An 18,019-nucleotide genomic window follows, 5' to 3' on the forward strand; every position below is an offset into this window, starting at 1 on the left:
TAAAAAAATAAGACAACAGTAAAGTTAGCCCAATTTTTTTTTATATTGTGAAATATAATGTTACGCCAAATAAATTGATACCCAACATGTCACGCTTCAAATTGCGCCCGCTCGTGGAATAGCGTCAAACTTTTACCCTTAAAAATCTCCATAGGCGACGTTTAAAAAATTCTACAGGTTGCATGTTTTGCGTTACAGAGGAGGTCTAGGGCTAGAATTATTGCTCTCGCTCTACCGGTCGCGGCGATACCTCACATGTGTGGTTTGACCACCGTTTTCATATGCGGGCGCTACTCACGTATGCGTTCGCTTCTGCGCGCGAGCTCGTCGGGACAGGGCGCTTTAAAAAAATTTTTTTTTTTTATTATTATTTATTTTACTTTATTTTATTTATTTTTTCACTGTTTTAAAAAAAAAAAATTTGGATCACTTTTATTCCTATTACAAGGAATGTAAACATCCCTTGTAATAGAAAAAACATGACAGGTCCTCTTAAATATGAGATCTGGGGTCAAAAAGTCCTCAGATCTCATATTTACACTAAAATGCAAAAAAAAAAAAAAAAAAGTCATTTAAAAAAATGACACACAAAAAATTGTGGGCGGAGCCGTCGTAATGACGTCGCTCCGGCCGTCACATGGTATAGAGACGGGTGGGGGCCATCTTGGCCTCACTCGTCTCAGTACCTCAGCAGTGACAGGTCCCGATCTCCTCCGCCGCTACCGGCGGCTCCGGTAAGCAGTGGAGGGTGCGGGAGAGCGGCGGGAGGGGGGGTGGCACCTCTCCCGCCGCCGATAACAGTGATCTCGTGGTGAACCCGCCGCAGAGACCACCGTTATCGTGTACAGAATCGCCGGCCCTAAAGATGGATACCTCGGTTGTGGCAGCAGCTGCTGCCGTTACCGAGATATCCATCTTTAAAAAAATGACGTACATATACAGTGAGCGGTCGTCAAGTGGTTTTAAAGGGACTTGTATAAAAGACAGAAGCAATCAATCAGATTCCAGTCTCTCCACCATGGCCAAGACCAAGGAGCTGTCCAAGGATGTCAGGGACAAGATTGTAGACCTACACAAGACTGGTATGGGCTCCAAGACCATCGCCAAGCAGCTTGGTGAGAGGGTGACAACAGTTGGTGCGATTATTCACAAATGGAAGAAACACAAACTAACTGTCAGTCTCCCTCGGTCTGGGTCTCCATGCAAGATCTCACCTCATGGAGTTTCAATGATTATCAGAATAGTGAGGAATCAGCCCAGAACTACACGGGAGAATCTTGTTAATGATCTCAAGGCACGTGGAACCATAGTCACCAAGAAAACAGTTGGTAACACACTACGCTGTGAAGGACTGAAATCCTGCAGTGCTTGCAAGGTCCCCCTGCTCAAGAAAGTACATGTACAGGCCTGTCTGAAGTTTGCTAATGAACATCTGAATGATTCAGAGGAGAACTGGGTGAACGTGTTGTGGTCAGATGAGACCAAAATCAAGCTCTTTAGCATCAACTCAACTCGCCGTGTTGGAAGGTAGAGGAATGCTAGCTATGACCCCAAGAACACCATCCCCACTCTTAATCATGGAGGTAGAAACATTATGCTTTGGGGTTTTTTTCTGTTAAGAGGACTGGACAACTTCACTGCATCAAAGACACTATGGACAGGGCCAAGTACGTTAAATCTTGGGTAAGAAACTCCTTCCCTCAGCCAGGGCATTGAAAATGGGTTGTGGATGGGTATTCCAGCATGACAATGACCCAAAACACATGGCCAAGGCAACAAAGGAGTGGCTCAAGAAGAAACACATTAAGGTTCTGGAGGGGCCTAGCCAGTCTCCAGACCTAAATCCCATAGAAATATTGTGGAGGGAGCTGAAGGTTCAAGTTACCAAATGTCAGCCTCGAAACCTTAATGACTTGGCGAGGCCAGGTCAACGGGCACTTAATACAAGCGTGACAAAATCTTGTAATTTGTCTCCTGCATTTTAGAGTCAATAGAGCTCCAATGAGTGAGCTGGTACAGTAAGTGGATCAGTTGAGTAGCTGTAAGCTCAGACCCTAGGTCCTTTTCCCAGGCCCGGATATATGTGGGCTTGGCGGCTGAGGTGGCAGACCCCAACAGTTGGTAAAGTTCAGAGACCATGAGTGGTTTAGGTTCATCAGCTAAAAAAGGCCTTCAAATAACGTAAGAGAAGTAATATCTCTCATGGAACTGCCTTGCACCTCAAAAAAGTGGTGTAATTGTCTGTACCTCCAAAAATCCATTTGAGATCTCCCATGTTTGGCTTTCAGAGTCTCAAAGGGCAACAGTTTACCAATCCTCATAAGTTTACCACAACTAGCGTTTCCTTCATCCACCTAGGGCCCAAAGAATGCCATCTGTTCTCCCCGGGAGGGAACCAGAGGAACCCCCCCAATGGCGCCAGCAGGGACACAGAGGGAGCCAAATTGAGCATTTGGTTGATTCGATCCTATACTTGAAGTGCATGAGTCATGAAAAGAGAGGTGCTATCTGACACCCCCCCTGTGTTCCCGAGAGAGCCATGAGGCATAGGACAAGTTCCTGCCTGACATATATTTCTCCATAGAGACCAAGAGCTTAGAATGGGTATGGAAGGGCCAGTTTAGGATCCGTTGGAGAACTACTGTATAGCCCTATAGTATCTTTGTATGTCCGGGATACCCAAACCATTTGCACGTTTCGGGCACTTTAGTACTCTCAAGGCTATTCGCAGTTTCCGTGAGTTCCAGACAAAACCAGCCAGCATGCTAGACAATTGAGCAAAGAAGCTTTTGGGTAAGGGTACAGGTAGCATCTGCAAATAAGGTAGTATCCTAGGGAGGATATTCACTTTTATGATGTTTACCCTCCCCAGCCAAGTGAAAGCGGTCTTAGTCCATGTCGAAAGGTCTCGTCTAACTGGGGACAGCAACGAGGGGTAATTGGTCGTGTATATAGTGTCAAAGTGGTCTGTAAGCTGAATGCCTAGATATTTCAGGGAGGATTTTGCCCATGTAAAGGGGGAATGCAGTCTTAAGGCTATTTGTCATAGCAGGGGTTAGCTGGATGGGCAGAATTTCAGATTTTGTAAGACTAATTTAGAAATTCGAGAGCATCCCAAAATGCTTGAATTCTCGCATCAGGCAACAAGATCAGGGGGTCTGTAAGGTGGAATAGTACATCATCAGCTAAAGCTAAAGGCTTATGTTCTGTGTTGCTCACCTTTAAGCCCTTGATATCTATGTTCGCTTGCACCTTGCGCAATAGGGGTTCACCCCTATCTTGTGCCATTCCTGATCAAGAACATAGAAGGAAAAAGTCCATTGACTTTAACCTGTGCACTGGGTGTGAAGTAAAGGGCCATGATCCAGGTTAGCATATTCTGTCCCAACTCCATGGTCTCTAGCACCACGTGAAGGTAAGACCAATCAACGCGGTCGAACGCTTTCTCTGCGTCCGTTGATAAGATCAAACATGGTGAAGATTCCTGACAATTTCTAGCCCATTGTATAAGTTGGATAGCTCTTATTGAGTTTTCCCTGGCTTCAAGTCCTATAATGAATCCTGTTTGGTCATAATGAATAATGTGAGGCATGAGACACTTCATTCGGTTCGCCCAAATTTTTACCAAAATCATAATATCCGTGTTTAACAGGGATATGGGATGGTAACTTTGGGGGGGCAGTAGGGTCCATACCTTCCTTCCGTATCAACGAGATATGTGCTAACAGTGCCTCTGGGATATATATTACTTTATGCAACATCATCTTTTATATTTTACCAAAAAATCTGGTATAATATTGTGTTTGTGAAGATTAATTTTAGTGTATTTTTTCCTGAAAATCTAGGTTTGATAAGCAGCTGTGCAAATATCATGTGAAGAATAAAAGAATGGCAACATTTTATTCTCCAGGGCCTCTGCTTTCAGAAAATATATTATATTTGGAGGTTCTAAGTAATTTTCTAGCTCTAGCAAAAAAATAAATCTGATTTTAAGGTGTGTGAGAAATTAAAAAATTGCCCTGGACAGCAAATGATTAAAGTATGTATGCCAATATAAATACTTTTTGTTAGTGGCAGGGACTTGCCTTTATTTGCTGTACATTCTAACAGATGATGTGACATAAATGTAATGATAATATATATTTTTTGTAGCTAACAGAATATTTACATGACCACATCCTAGATGTGATTAGAGATGAAAAAAGGATGGTAATTCAGTGAACTCAGCGTACTAGATTTTTTCTGACGAACATGAAGAGGAAGTGTGTATGAAGGGGACCGTGTGTATGCCGCCAGCTGTCATATCTGGGTTTCCTGCATTCACAGCAAACAGTTAGATCAGCTATGACCATCCAGAGATGTCCATGGAACTTCTACTTTTTCTTGTATGGCTTCACGTGTATTGCAGATGTAAGTCCATTTTTCTTTCCTTGCAAAATGTATTGCTCTAGCTTTTGGCAGTATATCTTGTTGTGATCTCATGGTTAACTGCACTAGTGGGATGCATAAGTGGACCTGTCAATATAGAAACATTGAAACTGCCCTTGCTAACCTGGTTTTTAAACGTAAAGGTCCCAAGGTCATCCTGATCCTTCTAGCTTCTTTTCCTGAGTTAACTGACCTAGAACAGGCATAAAGGTCAATTAGACTTTGTAGGCTTTATGCTTTTTTCAGGTCAGCCAAAAATGGCAGCTCGCACATTTCTTAATGACAGGTTCACTTTAAATGTTATGTGCACTTTTAGTGCATTTAACTTTCTTGGTGTCCACTCTTCCTGTTGCAATATAACATACTTGCCTAAAATGCATCTCCATCGATTGTCACGATGCACTTTGCCTGGTGCTGCACAGCACCTCTTCTGAGTCTACTCACTTCTAAACCTTGCAACTTGTGCCAAGATTTTGATTACTTAAAATGGGAGCCAGGCAAGAAATGTATAAGCTTCTGCATTAACATGAATGGAGTGCAGGTCTCTTGTGCACCGGGGGACCAGCACTGCATGGCATTCCTGGTGCGGCACCAGGAATACCACTCAGCAATGATCACCAGATTAGTAGATTTTAGCTAAGTATGTTGGACTAGAAAAATGCTGGAGGAGGAGAACCTTGGAAAGGACACAAGCACTAAGCCCTTAAGGAGTAAGGAGTAAGCCCTTAAGGAGTAACTATTCAAGCATCATTTGAATAGATAATTTGACTTTATTTTTAAGGTAGACAATCAGAAAAGACATGGTGACCATATATGGAAATTATTCTGTAGAGCTGAGATGTGACGCACATGAAAATCAATCATAACCATGTATATAGGGGCAAAAGCAATAGCTAAAGGATACATTTCTAGGTTTTATAAGTATTCCCTGAAGATAGTTGTTTTTGGATAAATTCTGTTGCTACAAGTAAGGGTTTAAAGCATGGACAAATATATTTTAACCGTCCCTTGCATAGGAGCATGCTGCTCCCCCATTGATGCAGTGAAGTGAGTGAGTGTAGCCATCCTAAGACAGGAAGTGTGTTAGCAGGAATACTAGGTGATAATAAAAAGAAAATGCTGAAAGAATGGAAACTAATGAAGCCACTAAGTCTAAAGCAAACCATAGATGGTGCAAGAAAATCGCTTGATTTCCCCATTAATACAGTCAGTGTTGATGAGGGAATCCCTCCCGTGGAGCTGTTGTGTTTTCCTGGTGGGGGGGCATAGGGAGCCATCCCTACTGGGAGCACACAGGATGGGGATTTACTAAAACTGGAGCATGCAAAATCTGGAGCAGCTCTGCATAGAAACCAATTAGCTTCCAGGTTTTTTTGTCAAAGCTTAATAGAACAAGCTGAAGTTAGATGCACCAGATTGTAGGTGCTCCAGTTTTAGTAAATCTCCCCACAGTGATTATTGCTAGTGGCTATAAGTGCTGGCAATAATCACATGCCAAAAATCCGACATGCTGGTTGTACCCAAGTCGATTGATGGATCGACTTGGGTACATTTACCCTGTCCAATGATGGTTTGAATCTCAGCTAGTTCCTGCTGAATCGACCAAGATTCGAACCATCTATGGCCAGCTTCAGGCTCGGTAAACTGCAATATTATATTTTTGTACTTGTGTTTAGATACTCTAATGCCGCGTACACACGAGTGGATTTTCCGTTAGAAAAATCTTGGATTATTTTTCCAACGGAATTCGGCTCAAGCTTGGCTTGCATACACATGTCACACAAAAGTTCGCTGAACTTTCGACCATCAAGAACGCGGTGACGTACAACACTACGACGAGCCGAGAAAATGAAGTTCAATGCTTCCGAGCATGCGTCAAAATTTTTCCGAGCATGCATAGGAATTTTGCGCGTCGGAATTGCTGCAGACGATCGGAATTTCCAATCAGAACTTTTTCCGACCGAAAAATTGAGAACATGCTCTTAATCTTTTGCTGGCTGGAATTCGGCCAGCAAAAGTCCAATGGAGCATACACACGATCGCATTTTCCGACCAAAAGCTCTCATTATCATTATATTATAGTATGGAAAAAGCACTAGGAAGTACTTGGAAAACAAAAAGGTGGGTGGGAACACCCAAATCTCCCGGGTAGACACGAAAACATTTGGAGATTGGGCTATTGGACTATCCAAAACATATAGGATGCCAGGGTTGGACTGAGCAGGTACCACCTATAATGCCCCATACACACGATCGGACTTTCCGCCAACAAAACCGTGAATTTTTGTTCGAAGGTTGTTGGCTCAAACTTGTCTTGCATACACGCGGTCACACAAATGTTGGCCAACAATTCCAAACGTGGGAACGCAGTGACGTATGACGAGCGAGAAAAAGGAAGTTCAAAAGCCAGTGCGGCTCTTCTGCTTGATTCCAAGCGTGCGTGAACTTTTGTGCAACGGACTTGTGTAAACACGATTGGACTTTCCGACAACAAAGTTTTGTTGGCAGAAAATTTGAGAACCTGCTAGAACCTGCTAGCAAACATTTGTTGGCGGAAAGCCCGAAAGCAAATGTTCGATGGAGTATACACACGGTCGGACTTTCCGACAACAAGCTCACATCCAACATTTCCCGTCGGAAAATCCGATCGCGTGGACTGACCCTTTTATTTATTTTTTAATATGCAAAGCCATCAGGAAAATAAAATCTTTGTTAATAAAAGTGTTAACCTTCTGGGATTAATTGTATTTTTAATCAAATTTGTATTCCTGATTCTCACTTGTGTAACATGAATATACATATACACACTTAAACATATACAGTATATAGACACACACATCTTTTTTTTTTTTTTTTTTCACTGTTTAGTTATTCATTAAAAAGCAGTAATGTCAATCCTATAAAGGAAGTTTATTGCAGTCATTTCATTTTCAAGTATTTTACATTTTCTGATCGGTGATCATTTGAATCGTGACTGTAGCGTGTAAAGCCTAAACAAATTTTTTTTCCTTGAACATTTAAAGCTCTAAAATGTGAATTGGCTTCTGATCAGAAGTTTGATTTAAAAAATAAACAGGAAATATCAGGCACTGTCAAAGAAAAATGTCCTCCAATTCTTTCCAATTTGATGGAAATGTGCGTGGCCTGCTTAAAAATACAATAGATCAGTTAGCTACATGATTTACTTGGAAAGTTATATTCTGTAGAATGTATAACAGTCAGTGCTGCTCACTACAAAAGAAAACATCTGATTTTAATTGAAATATGTGTAATATAAAGAATTTTTAGAATTCACAGTTAAAAAATTGTTTTGAGAAAATTAAAAACTACTATTACACATACCCTGATATAAGACACAGTTCAGGACAGATATAAGTATTTGTGATGGGTTGAGAAACTACTTCTGCTTACTAATGTAAAGCTGGCCATTGATATTTTTATTTTTGTTCACCCAGCAGTCTGAACAAAACAAAACAGATTCCACCACCCACACATATGAGGTGGATGGAAGGATCTCACCCCCGCCAGGACATTGTGTTCTGAAGGAGAATACATTGATCAGCGGCTGCAGCCAATGATCGACAAAAGTTTAACATTTTCCGACATGTTTATTTAACAGAAATCAATCTAACGATGAGCCACACTCTCAATATAGCAGAGACTTTCCATCCATCTATGGCCACCTTATCTTAGATATAACTGATTCGAAATTTTAACAAACAATACATTCAATATAAACTGGATGTAAGCTAATATTTTTGTTAAAGACATTTCAGAACAGTCATACAGTTTTAAGATTTAGAGCTAATGACTGTGCACATACCAAGAGATCTCTTATATGACAGGAGCCATACAGGGTGGTAACCGATAAACACAAGCTTTTAAGGAGTAAATTCTTTAATAAAGTTAAGATACATTGTTGTAGGTCAAGTCGCAGATGTTCATGTAACATGCCACGGAAAGGTTGCTGCATGCTCTTGAACTGAATTCTGTTTCCTTTTTTTATTATTTATTTTATATCTTTCATAAACAATACACTGCATATATACAAAGTATATAAGAGTGCAGAAACCAGATAGGCATAAACATGACACTGGAGGACTATATGCAAATACGTATAGGTCAATACATCATTCAACAGTTTAACATAATGTAATGTACATAGATCCTTATTTATGCAAGTAGTTCTTTTACACATTGTCAAAGCCTCCAAGTGCTATAAGAGTGTATCTCAACCTCATTTTTATTTCATATCTTTAGCAGCAACTGGGGTAAAATAGTCTCAATGGGATTACTGTTATAGTCTCATTCCTTCACCTGAACCTCAACTCACCACCTCCACAGTCCTAAAAGAAAGCTGGCAACTCAGTAAAGATCAGCTAAAGAGTGTTAATTTATTGGTGAGGAACAATTATAAACAGTCACTTAAGAAGCCTACGCGTTTTGGCTGCTCAGGCCTTAATCATGGCTAACCACCTGTAGCCTCAGTGGGCCATCAACAGAGTTTGCTCTATACTGAATGCTCACCTAGCATGATAAAAATGATTCTGTTGGCTTGTAATTATAACCACTTCCGGACCAGCTGCCGCAGTTTTAATGTGGCATGTTGGCTCAGCTGGGCAAATCGATGTTACCTTACACCGCTTTTCCTTTTGGCCACTAGGGGCGCCCCCGGGCCCACAGCGTGTGCCCGGAGCCGATGCGAGTGCCCGGCGGGCACAATGCTTGCCGGGCACCCACGATCACTCGTGACAGAGCGAGAACCGGATCTGTGTGTGTAAAAACACAAATCTCGGTTCTTTCAGATGAGTAGAGACAGATCGTGTGTTCATACTAAGTATGAACACCGATCTCTCTCTCCTCCTAGACAGTCCCACCCCCCCCCACAGTTAGAACACAGGGAGGGAACACAGTTAACCCCTTGATTGCCCCCTAGTGTTAACCCCTTCCTGTCAGTGACATTTATACAGTAATCAGTGCATTTTTATAGCACTGATCGCTGTATAATTTTCAATGGTCCTAAAAATGTGTCAAGTGTCCAATTTGTCTGCCACAATATCGCAGTCCCGATAAAAATCACAGATCGCTGCCATTACTAGTAAAAAAAATAATAATAATAAAAATGCCATAAATCTATCCCCTATTTTGTAGACGCTATAACTTTTGCGCAAACCAATCAATATACGCTTTTTTCGATTTTTTTTTTTTTTTTACCAAAAATATGTAGAAGAATACATATTGGCCTAAACTGATGAAAAAAATCTGTTTTTTCGATAAAAAATGTGGGATATTTATTATAGCAAAAAGTAAAAGATATTGTGTTTTTTTCAAAATTGTCGCGCTTTTTTTGTTTATAGCGCAAAAAATAAAAACCGCAGAGGTAATCAAATGCCACCAAAAGAAAGCTCTATTTATAGGAAAAAAAGGACGTCAATTTTGTTTGGGTACAGCATCGCGCGACCACGCAATTGTCAGTTAAAGCGACTCAGTGCCGTATCACAAAAAATGGCCTAGTCATTGAGCAGCCAAATCTTCCAGGGCTGAAGTGGTTGACATAAAAATTTTATAATTTTCAACATAAAAATAAATGTTAATTAATTTACTTTGATATTTTAAGTACCTTACTTAATTTCCATTAGTTCTTAAAACACACCTTTTACATTTACAAAAATAATGAATAATATTGAGTAATCTAGACAAAACTTTTAAGGTGCATTTCCATATTCTAAATGAGTTACATTTACTGCAAAAAATTATCTATTCATTTGACTGAAAGTGCGGGACACATATGTTTGCCAAACGTGCAAACGCATGAGTTTTGATGCTGTCTATTTTAAAGAGTTTGACGTCTTTTGGAACTTTGAAAGCCTGCACAAGGCAGTTCTCATACCTTTGAGGCCCATCAGGACAAACGAGCACCACCAGTGACAAGAATTTTTCCAAGTCACTACAAAGCCATTTAATGCCATTGAAAGGTAAGAATGAACATTGAACAAATTATCGTTCACTTGCTTAAAATGTTGCTTAATATACCATCCAAAATGTTTATTTTATTTGCAGATTAATATAATTATAATAAATGGACATTCGTCCATTGTATACACCTATTGAGACAACTCACTTGTGCGCACGCAAAGTTTGCGCTTACTGCATGCGACAGAACGCAACCAAGATGCAGGGTGAGAGACCACCGGCTGTTAAGCTTAAAAACTATTTTGTGCCACAAAAATGAATGTTTCCGCCGGTTCGGTTTTTGAGATATTGGAATTAAAAACAAAGATAGCATTTGTTTGCACTGCATCTGTGCCGATTTGTGCTGCAAAAACGAATGGATGTGCTGGTTTGGTTTCAGAGATATTGCACATTATAGTTGATGAAACCTCTCCATTTTTGCACCACATGTTATTACATTTTAAAAACAATTATACAATTTGTTTGTGCTGCATTTGTGCTGATTTGTACCACGAAAACACAATTTATGTTTGTTCGGTTTTGAGATATTGGACATTCAACATTAGATTATGTAACCTAATCCTCCGCCCACTTTGCACTATGTTATCACATTTCAAAAACAAATATACCTAAGCATATTGGTATAGTGTATTATTTCATATAGCACTCTCATTTTGTATCAGAAAGAATGATTATGGGACTCATTTATGATTTTACTTACTTTTGAAGTATTTCAGAAGATCTTTTTAGAGCTACATGTGGGGAATCTGTCTTCAAAAGTTGACACTTTAACCGCTTGCGGACCAGCCACCGTCATTATACGGTGGCAGATTGGCTCTCCTGCGCAAACCACTGTATGTGTACATTGGTCTTTGCAAAGGAGATAGCGGGCGTGCGCGCCCGCCGTGTGGTGCGGGAGCGTGCCCGTGGGTCTGGTGGACTGGATATTCGCTGACGACCCACGATTGCGGTATACAGAGGCAGAATGGGGATCTGCCTATGTAAACAATTCCCTGTTCTGCCAGATGACATGTCAGAGATCTTCTGTTTCCAGTGATCGGGAACAGCGATCTCTGTAATGTTCCTGGTAGCCCATCCCCCCTACAGTTAGAACACACCCAGGGAACACACTTAACCCCTTGATTGCCCCTAGTGTTAACCCCTTCCCTGCCAGTGTCATTTATACATTGATCAGTGCATTTTTAAAGCACTGATCAATGTAATAATGTCACTGGTCCCCAAAATTGTGATTTGGGGTCAGATTTGTCCACCGTTAGGGAGTATTTATAATGAAGAAATCCCCAGTTCTAAGTCCATTACTGTTGGTTTTTGTATTGGAAAGCAAAAGGTTCTAAGTGGTTCTAAGTGGTACTAATAAATAAAGAAGGGAACTACTTCTTTACTTATTTATACGTTTTTCTTTTATGAGCCGAACCCCCCTGGTTCGGTTCGCACCAGAACATGCGAACAGACAAAAAATTTGTGCGAACATGCGAACACCGTTAAAGTCTATGGAACATGAATGTAAAAAATCAATAGTGTTAATTTTAAAGGCTTATATGCAAGTTATTGCCATGAAAAGTGTTTGGGCACCCGGTCGTGCCCAGGGGACATGTATCAATGCAACAAAAAGTTTTTAAAAACAGCCGTTTTTTCAGGAGCAGTGATTTTAATAATGCTTAAAATTAAACAATAAAAATAAAATATATTTCTTTAAATATCGTGCCTGGGGGTCCCCTTAGTCTGCCTGTAAATTGGCGCATCTTTCTGATGTGTTTTACTGTGCCGCAGCAAAATAACAGTTCTAAAGAAATAAATTTCATTTAAAATTGCTCGTGGCTGTAATGTATTGCCAGCTCCTGGCAATATAGATATAAAAAAAAAAAAAAAACGCCCCTCTCCATTGAAATTAATTGGAAGCCCTTCAAAAGCGCATGACAAGCTGCCATAACCCTGGTATCCTCTTCTTCAGCCGGCAGTCCGGTTTCCGATAATAGTAGTCTCTGCTGCAGATTTTCTGTGAGATCACTTTTATCGGGGGCGGGAGGGGGCCCCCACCGCGCTCCGGTGCCCACTGCAGTCGGCAGCGGCGGAGGCGATCATATGCTCTTCCTTGCTGGGTATGGAGACGAGTGAGGGGAAGATGGCCCCTATCCGTTTCCATACCATTGCAGGGAGGAAACAACGTCAAAACGTCACTCCTGCCCATAGCTCTTAAAGGTCCATTTTTTTTTTTTTTTTTTAAATTACAAATTTTTTTTATTGCATTTTAGTGTAAATATGAGATCTGACCCCCTTTTTGACCCCAGAGCTCATATTTAAGAGGTCGTGTCATGCTTTTTTTCTATTACAAGAGATGTTTACATTCCTTGTAATAGGAATAAAAGTGACACAATTTTTGTTTTTTAAAATAAGAAAAAAAATGTTTTTTAAATGTGCCCGTCCTGCCGCGCTCACATGCAGAAGCGAACGCATATGTGAGTAGCACCCGCATATGAAAACGGTGTTTAAACCACACATGTGAGGTATTACCGCGATCGGTAGAGCGAAGGCAATAATTCTAGCCCTAGACCTCCTCTGTAACTGAAAACATGCAACCTGTAGACGCCTATGGAGATTTTTAAGGATAAAAGTTTGTCGCCATTCCACAAGCAGGCGCAATATTGAAGCGTGACATGTTGGGTATTAATTTACTCGGCGTAACATTATCTTTCACAATATTAAAAAAAATGGGCTAACTTTACTGTTGTCTTATTTTTTAATTCAAAAAAGTGTATTGTTTCCCAAAAAAGTGCACTTGTAAGACCGCTGCGCAAATACAGTGTGACAGAAAGTAATGCAATGACCGCCATTTTATTCTCTAGGGTGTTAGAAAAAATATATATATAATGTTTGGGAGTTCTAAGTAATTTTCTAGCAAAAAACAAACAAACTGTTTTTAACTTGTAAACAACAAATCTCAAAAAGAGGCTCGGTCCTTAAGTGGTTAAAAAAAGCGCATCGCTAATGCCTCAAAAGCATTTGAAAAGCACTGCAAAAGAGCCTGACGTTTTATGGGCAGTTTTCAAGCACCTCAGTGTGAAAGGGGTCTTAGTAATAAGAAGTTTTTGGACTATTGCAGGCTGGGAGAGCATTAGGAGACTTTCTCTTGCAAAAAAAAAAAAAAGAAAAAAAAGAAGGGAAATGGTTGTCAGCACAGCATAGCCTTTCTACTACTTTTCTCAACTTCTATTATAAATCTATTTTTGTTTAACAGATTTTGTCTTTGGAAAGCTGATGATCACCCATGTTCCAAATGAATTAAAAATACATAAAGGAGAGTCTGTCAATATGACTTGTAGATGGAATATTACAGATGCCCAAAGGATCAGAGTGGAATGGAGAAAATACAACAAATCACATCCATGGGATGACAATGGAACTCTCTTGTCATCTGCCTTGTGGACACATCCAAATAATACGACTATATTTATAGTGATGAACCAAAACAGAAGTTCTTATGTAATTACCAATGACACAGCAATGATGACACTGGAATCCATCACAGAGGAAGATGAAGGACTGTATGTCTGTAAGATTGTTTCTGAAATACCCACACTGATCACAGTACAAGGAAATGGTACTCTGTTACATGTTCATAATAATGAATCAGATGGTAAGTGTACATTATATAAGCTTCTATATAAAATGTTAACTGCATATAGCTGTAAAAATATACTTATGGGACGTATAGTCACATATTTATTAAATTTAAGGGGAACTAGTATCGCTTTCAATATTATCCAGCAATCAGTGCTGGTCAGTGAACTAGGAGAAGAACGATGTACAATGTGGAAATTACACTCACAGGACTGTAATGTGTATATTGGCTACACAATTTTCATTTGGTTTGTACAGTCTCTCCTTTTATTGTTTTCACTGTTTGCTTTCCTGCTTGGGAGTTTCACCCTGGTGAACAATGTCTCAGGACAGAAAGTGATACAAAATCAAAAATGTTACAGTTCCCTTCCGTAGGCAACCTCTTCACACCTACAATCTGTTGTCTTCTGTATTCTGATCTCATAAAAGTATTGGATGTATCATGCTCGGAATGTGTTTGTGCCATTCATTTGACAGCTTTAATGCACTAAACCTTGGGATTCCCTTTGTTACTTGGCCAAACTATATGTTCAGGACTGCTGACAGAAATCACGGGGCCTCGTACAGCCTACCTGACAGGCCCCCCTCCTCCGAAAATATCAAACATTATTTTTGCTAAAATGCAACACCAGTAATCCTGTGATTTGCAGCCCTGGCAGAAATTATACCCCCGTCGAAAATGGACCCATTCAAATGAATAGCGGCACAGAGGCAATATCTGCACACCCACAGTGACCAATCGCTCACTGTGTTCATTCAGGGTGGTGTGTTCATTCGTTCATTCGGGACGGTGAGCCCCCCCCCCCAGGTTTACCACCTCACCATCCAGAAATTGCCCGCCTGTGTGTCCTCAGCAGCAGCCAGCGGGAAAGGAGAGGAGGGAAAACGGGGGCACTGCCAGCACAGAGGGTCCCCAGGCAGCAGGGGGAAAGGGGCACAGATACTAAAACCAATCCTCCTGCAGTGCAGTCGGAAGAAAAGAAAATTAAAACCTGGCCGCAATGCACAAGAGTCACAAGCATCAGCAATAAGGCAGTACTGCTGGCCCTTCTGCTTGGCAGGTGATTGGGCCCCCCTTTTGAACTAATGAGGCCTGGGCCCAGTACAGGAGGGCTGGCTGTACTGCCGTATCAGCGGCCCTGTATATGTTTACCATGCATATGTGCCTTTTGTATAGATAAAGAAGGTAAGAGAAATTCTTCCAGTGAGGACACCTGTTCCAATAGCAACTAAATAGGATTCCTCCTTCATATGGAGAAATACTTCTCACTTCTTATTGCATCTTTGGGACAGAAAGTGAAAGAAAATCTTCCCAAAAGGCCCATTTACATTTTTGAGGCATGTAATGCGCATTGTGTCCTGTGTTCACATTCAGGGTCTTAAGGCAGCCAATTCGAAATAATGGGCTGCCAACACACCAAAACATCCTGCAAATTGGACATGACACAAAATTTGTAACGCAGCACAATGCATTATAGTTGTGCTTTGCCTTGCTGCATTGTGTTGCCATTTAAAATGAATGACACTGTACGCTATTGCTGTGTACAGGCAGCCTATGTTATGCTATGGGGACGCAGCAGCTCCAGAGGTGGTTCTGGCCAGCTCAGTAGATTGCATTCAAAAAGGTCTGGATTATTTCCTAAATGTACATAATGTAACTGGGTGCTAACCTTTATATATATATAGTTGATCAAGGGAAAATCCAATTGGATCATTCTTTGCTGGGGTTTTTCGTCTTCCTCTGGATCAACTGTGGGTGAAGGATTGTGTATATGGGATTGTATATTTTTTTTTTTTTGGTTGAACTAGATGGACTTGTGTCTTTTTTTAAACCAGACTAGCTATGTAACCATGTAACTATGAACACAGCTGCAGGTCCTAACTTTAAATTGTGCAGATGCAGGTGTACGACCCCAAACGCATACAGTGTGCATCCAGGTTCACTCACCCGCACCTGCACACCTGTTTAATTAGGACCTGCGGCTGTGTTCATACAGCCACTACATCTTCATAGAGTAACAGGCGGCCCCAGCCTCACAAACAAACTGCTCATTCACAATGTATGGGCAAGAGAACCTATGTGAATGAGCCCTTAATCTTTTTAAATTATTTTTTACGATTTGTTATTTTTGTACTATTTTTTTTTTTTTTTTTACAACGCTGTTGGGGGGGGGCTTTGAATGAAATATCAGGGGTCTAAACAAACCCCTGACATCTCTCCTTTGAAATAGAGAAAGGATTTGAGGACACAGTTTCTTCAATTCCTTTCTTTGTAGCTTCAGTTGCACTGAAGATGAATGGACAGGATACAGAGGCTCCTGTTTATTCATAAACTGAAGCACAGTTTTACTCTGCTTAAGTTTTGAATGGACACAGAAGTGATCAGTATTGATCACTCACTGTGTCCAATTCAGAAAAGGAAGGGGTTGCTAAATGACATATTTACTGGCACCTTCCCCCCACTCTTGTCACTGTGATTGAAAACAACCATGGATTTGACTCCTCTAACTATTAAAAAATCAAATGATTGTTCCCTAAATTAAAATGTCAAAACCAGCTATTAACTCTTGCAGTGGGGGGCACAGCGCCACTGCATGGGGTAATTTTTTTCTGCCCAGAGTTGGGCTTTAAGTCAACAGACACTGTCAAAACAATTTATTAATGAATTCTGCATATACACCAAATAATGACATGGAGGTCCTCTTCATGTGGACTGATGACTTTACTGCTTTCAAATAAAGGGCTAGAGTTTGCTTGGCCATAAGATCATAGCATCAAAGATCAAGAGATAACAAAAAATAAACCTTAGCTGATATTAAAAGCTGGGCTTACACAAAGGCAGAAGAGTCCTTGGGCGTTACAAATAGATGGCTTAGCTGGGGACCTGCTTTACCAGTCCTCCCAATGTAATCTGAAAGGCTCTGCTGTTTAACAGTAGGGAACTGCTCTATGTATTAGGAGTGCTGACATTGACTTCTGAATGAATCCTGAAACATGGTAACATAATTGTTACAATGTATTTTGACTACAGGTGTATGAACAAAGCCTGCAAATAGTTCACAAATACAACTACAATGTATCTTGACTAGTGCTTGTATATGATACACAGTGTTTTAGCAAACTGGTTTCTCAACCTGTGGTACACGCACACCTGGGGGTACCTGCACCAAGGGCCGAGGGTACGCCCAGTACTGTGTCTCCCCAGTCCCACACACATACATTCCCCAGCGGCTTACTCTAGCGCGGCACTATGACCCACCCTCCATGCATGGATGGTCCCCTGGACAGCTGAAAAGCTATGCAGGAAGATCTGCGCTCACAGCTGTTCCTCCCGCCGCACTGATCCCTGACGGTTCCGTGTCCTCCTCCGCCCCCCACCTCCTCCACCCCCCGTGTGCTCCAGCCACTCCTCCGGGCCCCTGTCTTCCTCCAACGCCCCCCCGTGTGCCCCGGCTGCTCCTCCGCTCCCCTGTTCACCTCCTCTGGCTTCCTGTCCTCTTCCTCCTCCCCTCCACGTGCCCCGCAATCGACTTCCCTCCTCTCCTCTCCCGCCGGTTGCTGGGGAGATATGTCAGGATGGAGAACGGAAGAAGGGGTTGGTAAATATGTCATTTACTGACCCCTTTCTTTTCTCCATTGGACACAGTGAGTGATCACTCCTGTGTCCTTTGATAACTGAGCAGAGTAAACTCTGCCTCTGTCTCCTGTTCATTCATCTTCAATGCTGACAAAGGAACTAGGGAATCTGTGTCCTCAGTCCCTTTCTTTGTCTCAAAGAGGAAATGTCAGGGGTCTGTTTAGACTCTTGATTTTTCATCCAAAGCCCACCAACAGGGCTGATAAAAAAGTTGCAATAAATATTTAAAAAAATGTAATTGTAAAAAAATTATACAAAACAAAATTGTAAACAAATATAAAATTAAAAACTACTGATAACCCCCCCCCCCCCCCACTGACACTACTGACACTATCCACTGATCCAACTCCCTCCCCCCAAAAA

General features: G+C 41.2%; 1 protein-coding gene across 1 annotated transcript in view; it reads left to right on the forward strand.

The window, feature by feature from the left end:
* Positions 1 to 4,234: 4,234 nt before the first annotated feature.
* The window catches only part of LOC141117554 (uncharacterized), a 28,292-nt gene continuing 14,507 nt past the window's right edge, over positions 4,235 to 18,019 (forward strand). Inside the window, exons 1-2 of the mRNA XM_073610463.1 lie at positions 4,235 to 4,410; positions 13,637 to 14,035. Of these exons, the coding sequence (XP_073466564.1) occupies positions 4,359 to 4,410; positions 13,637 to 14,035 (451 nt within the window). The 5' untranslated portion in view covers positions 4,235 to 4,358. The remainder of the gene's footprint in view (positions 4,411 to 13,636; positions 14,036 to 18,019) is intronic.

The sequence above is a fragment of the Aquarana catesbeiana genome, linkage group LG01 (assembly GCF_042186555.1).
Source record: "Aquarana catesbeiana isolate 2022-GZ linkage group LG01, ASM4218655v1, whole genome shotgun sequence".
In the NCBI taxonomy this organism is placed as follows: Eukaryota; Metazoa; Chordata; class Amphibia; order Anura; family Ranidae; genus Aquarana; species Aquarana catesbeiana.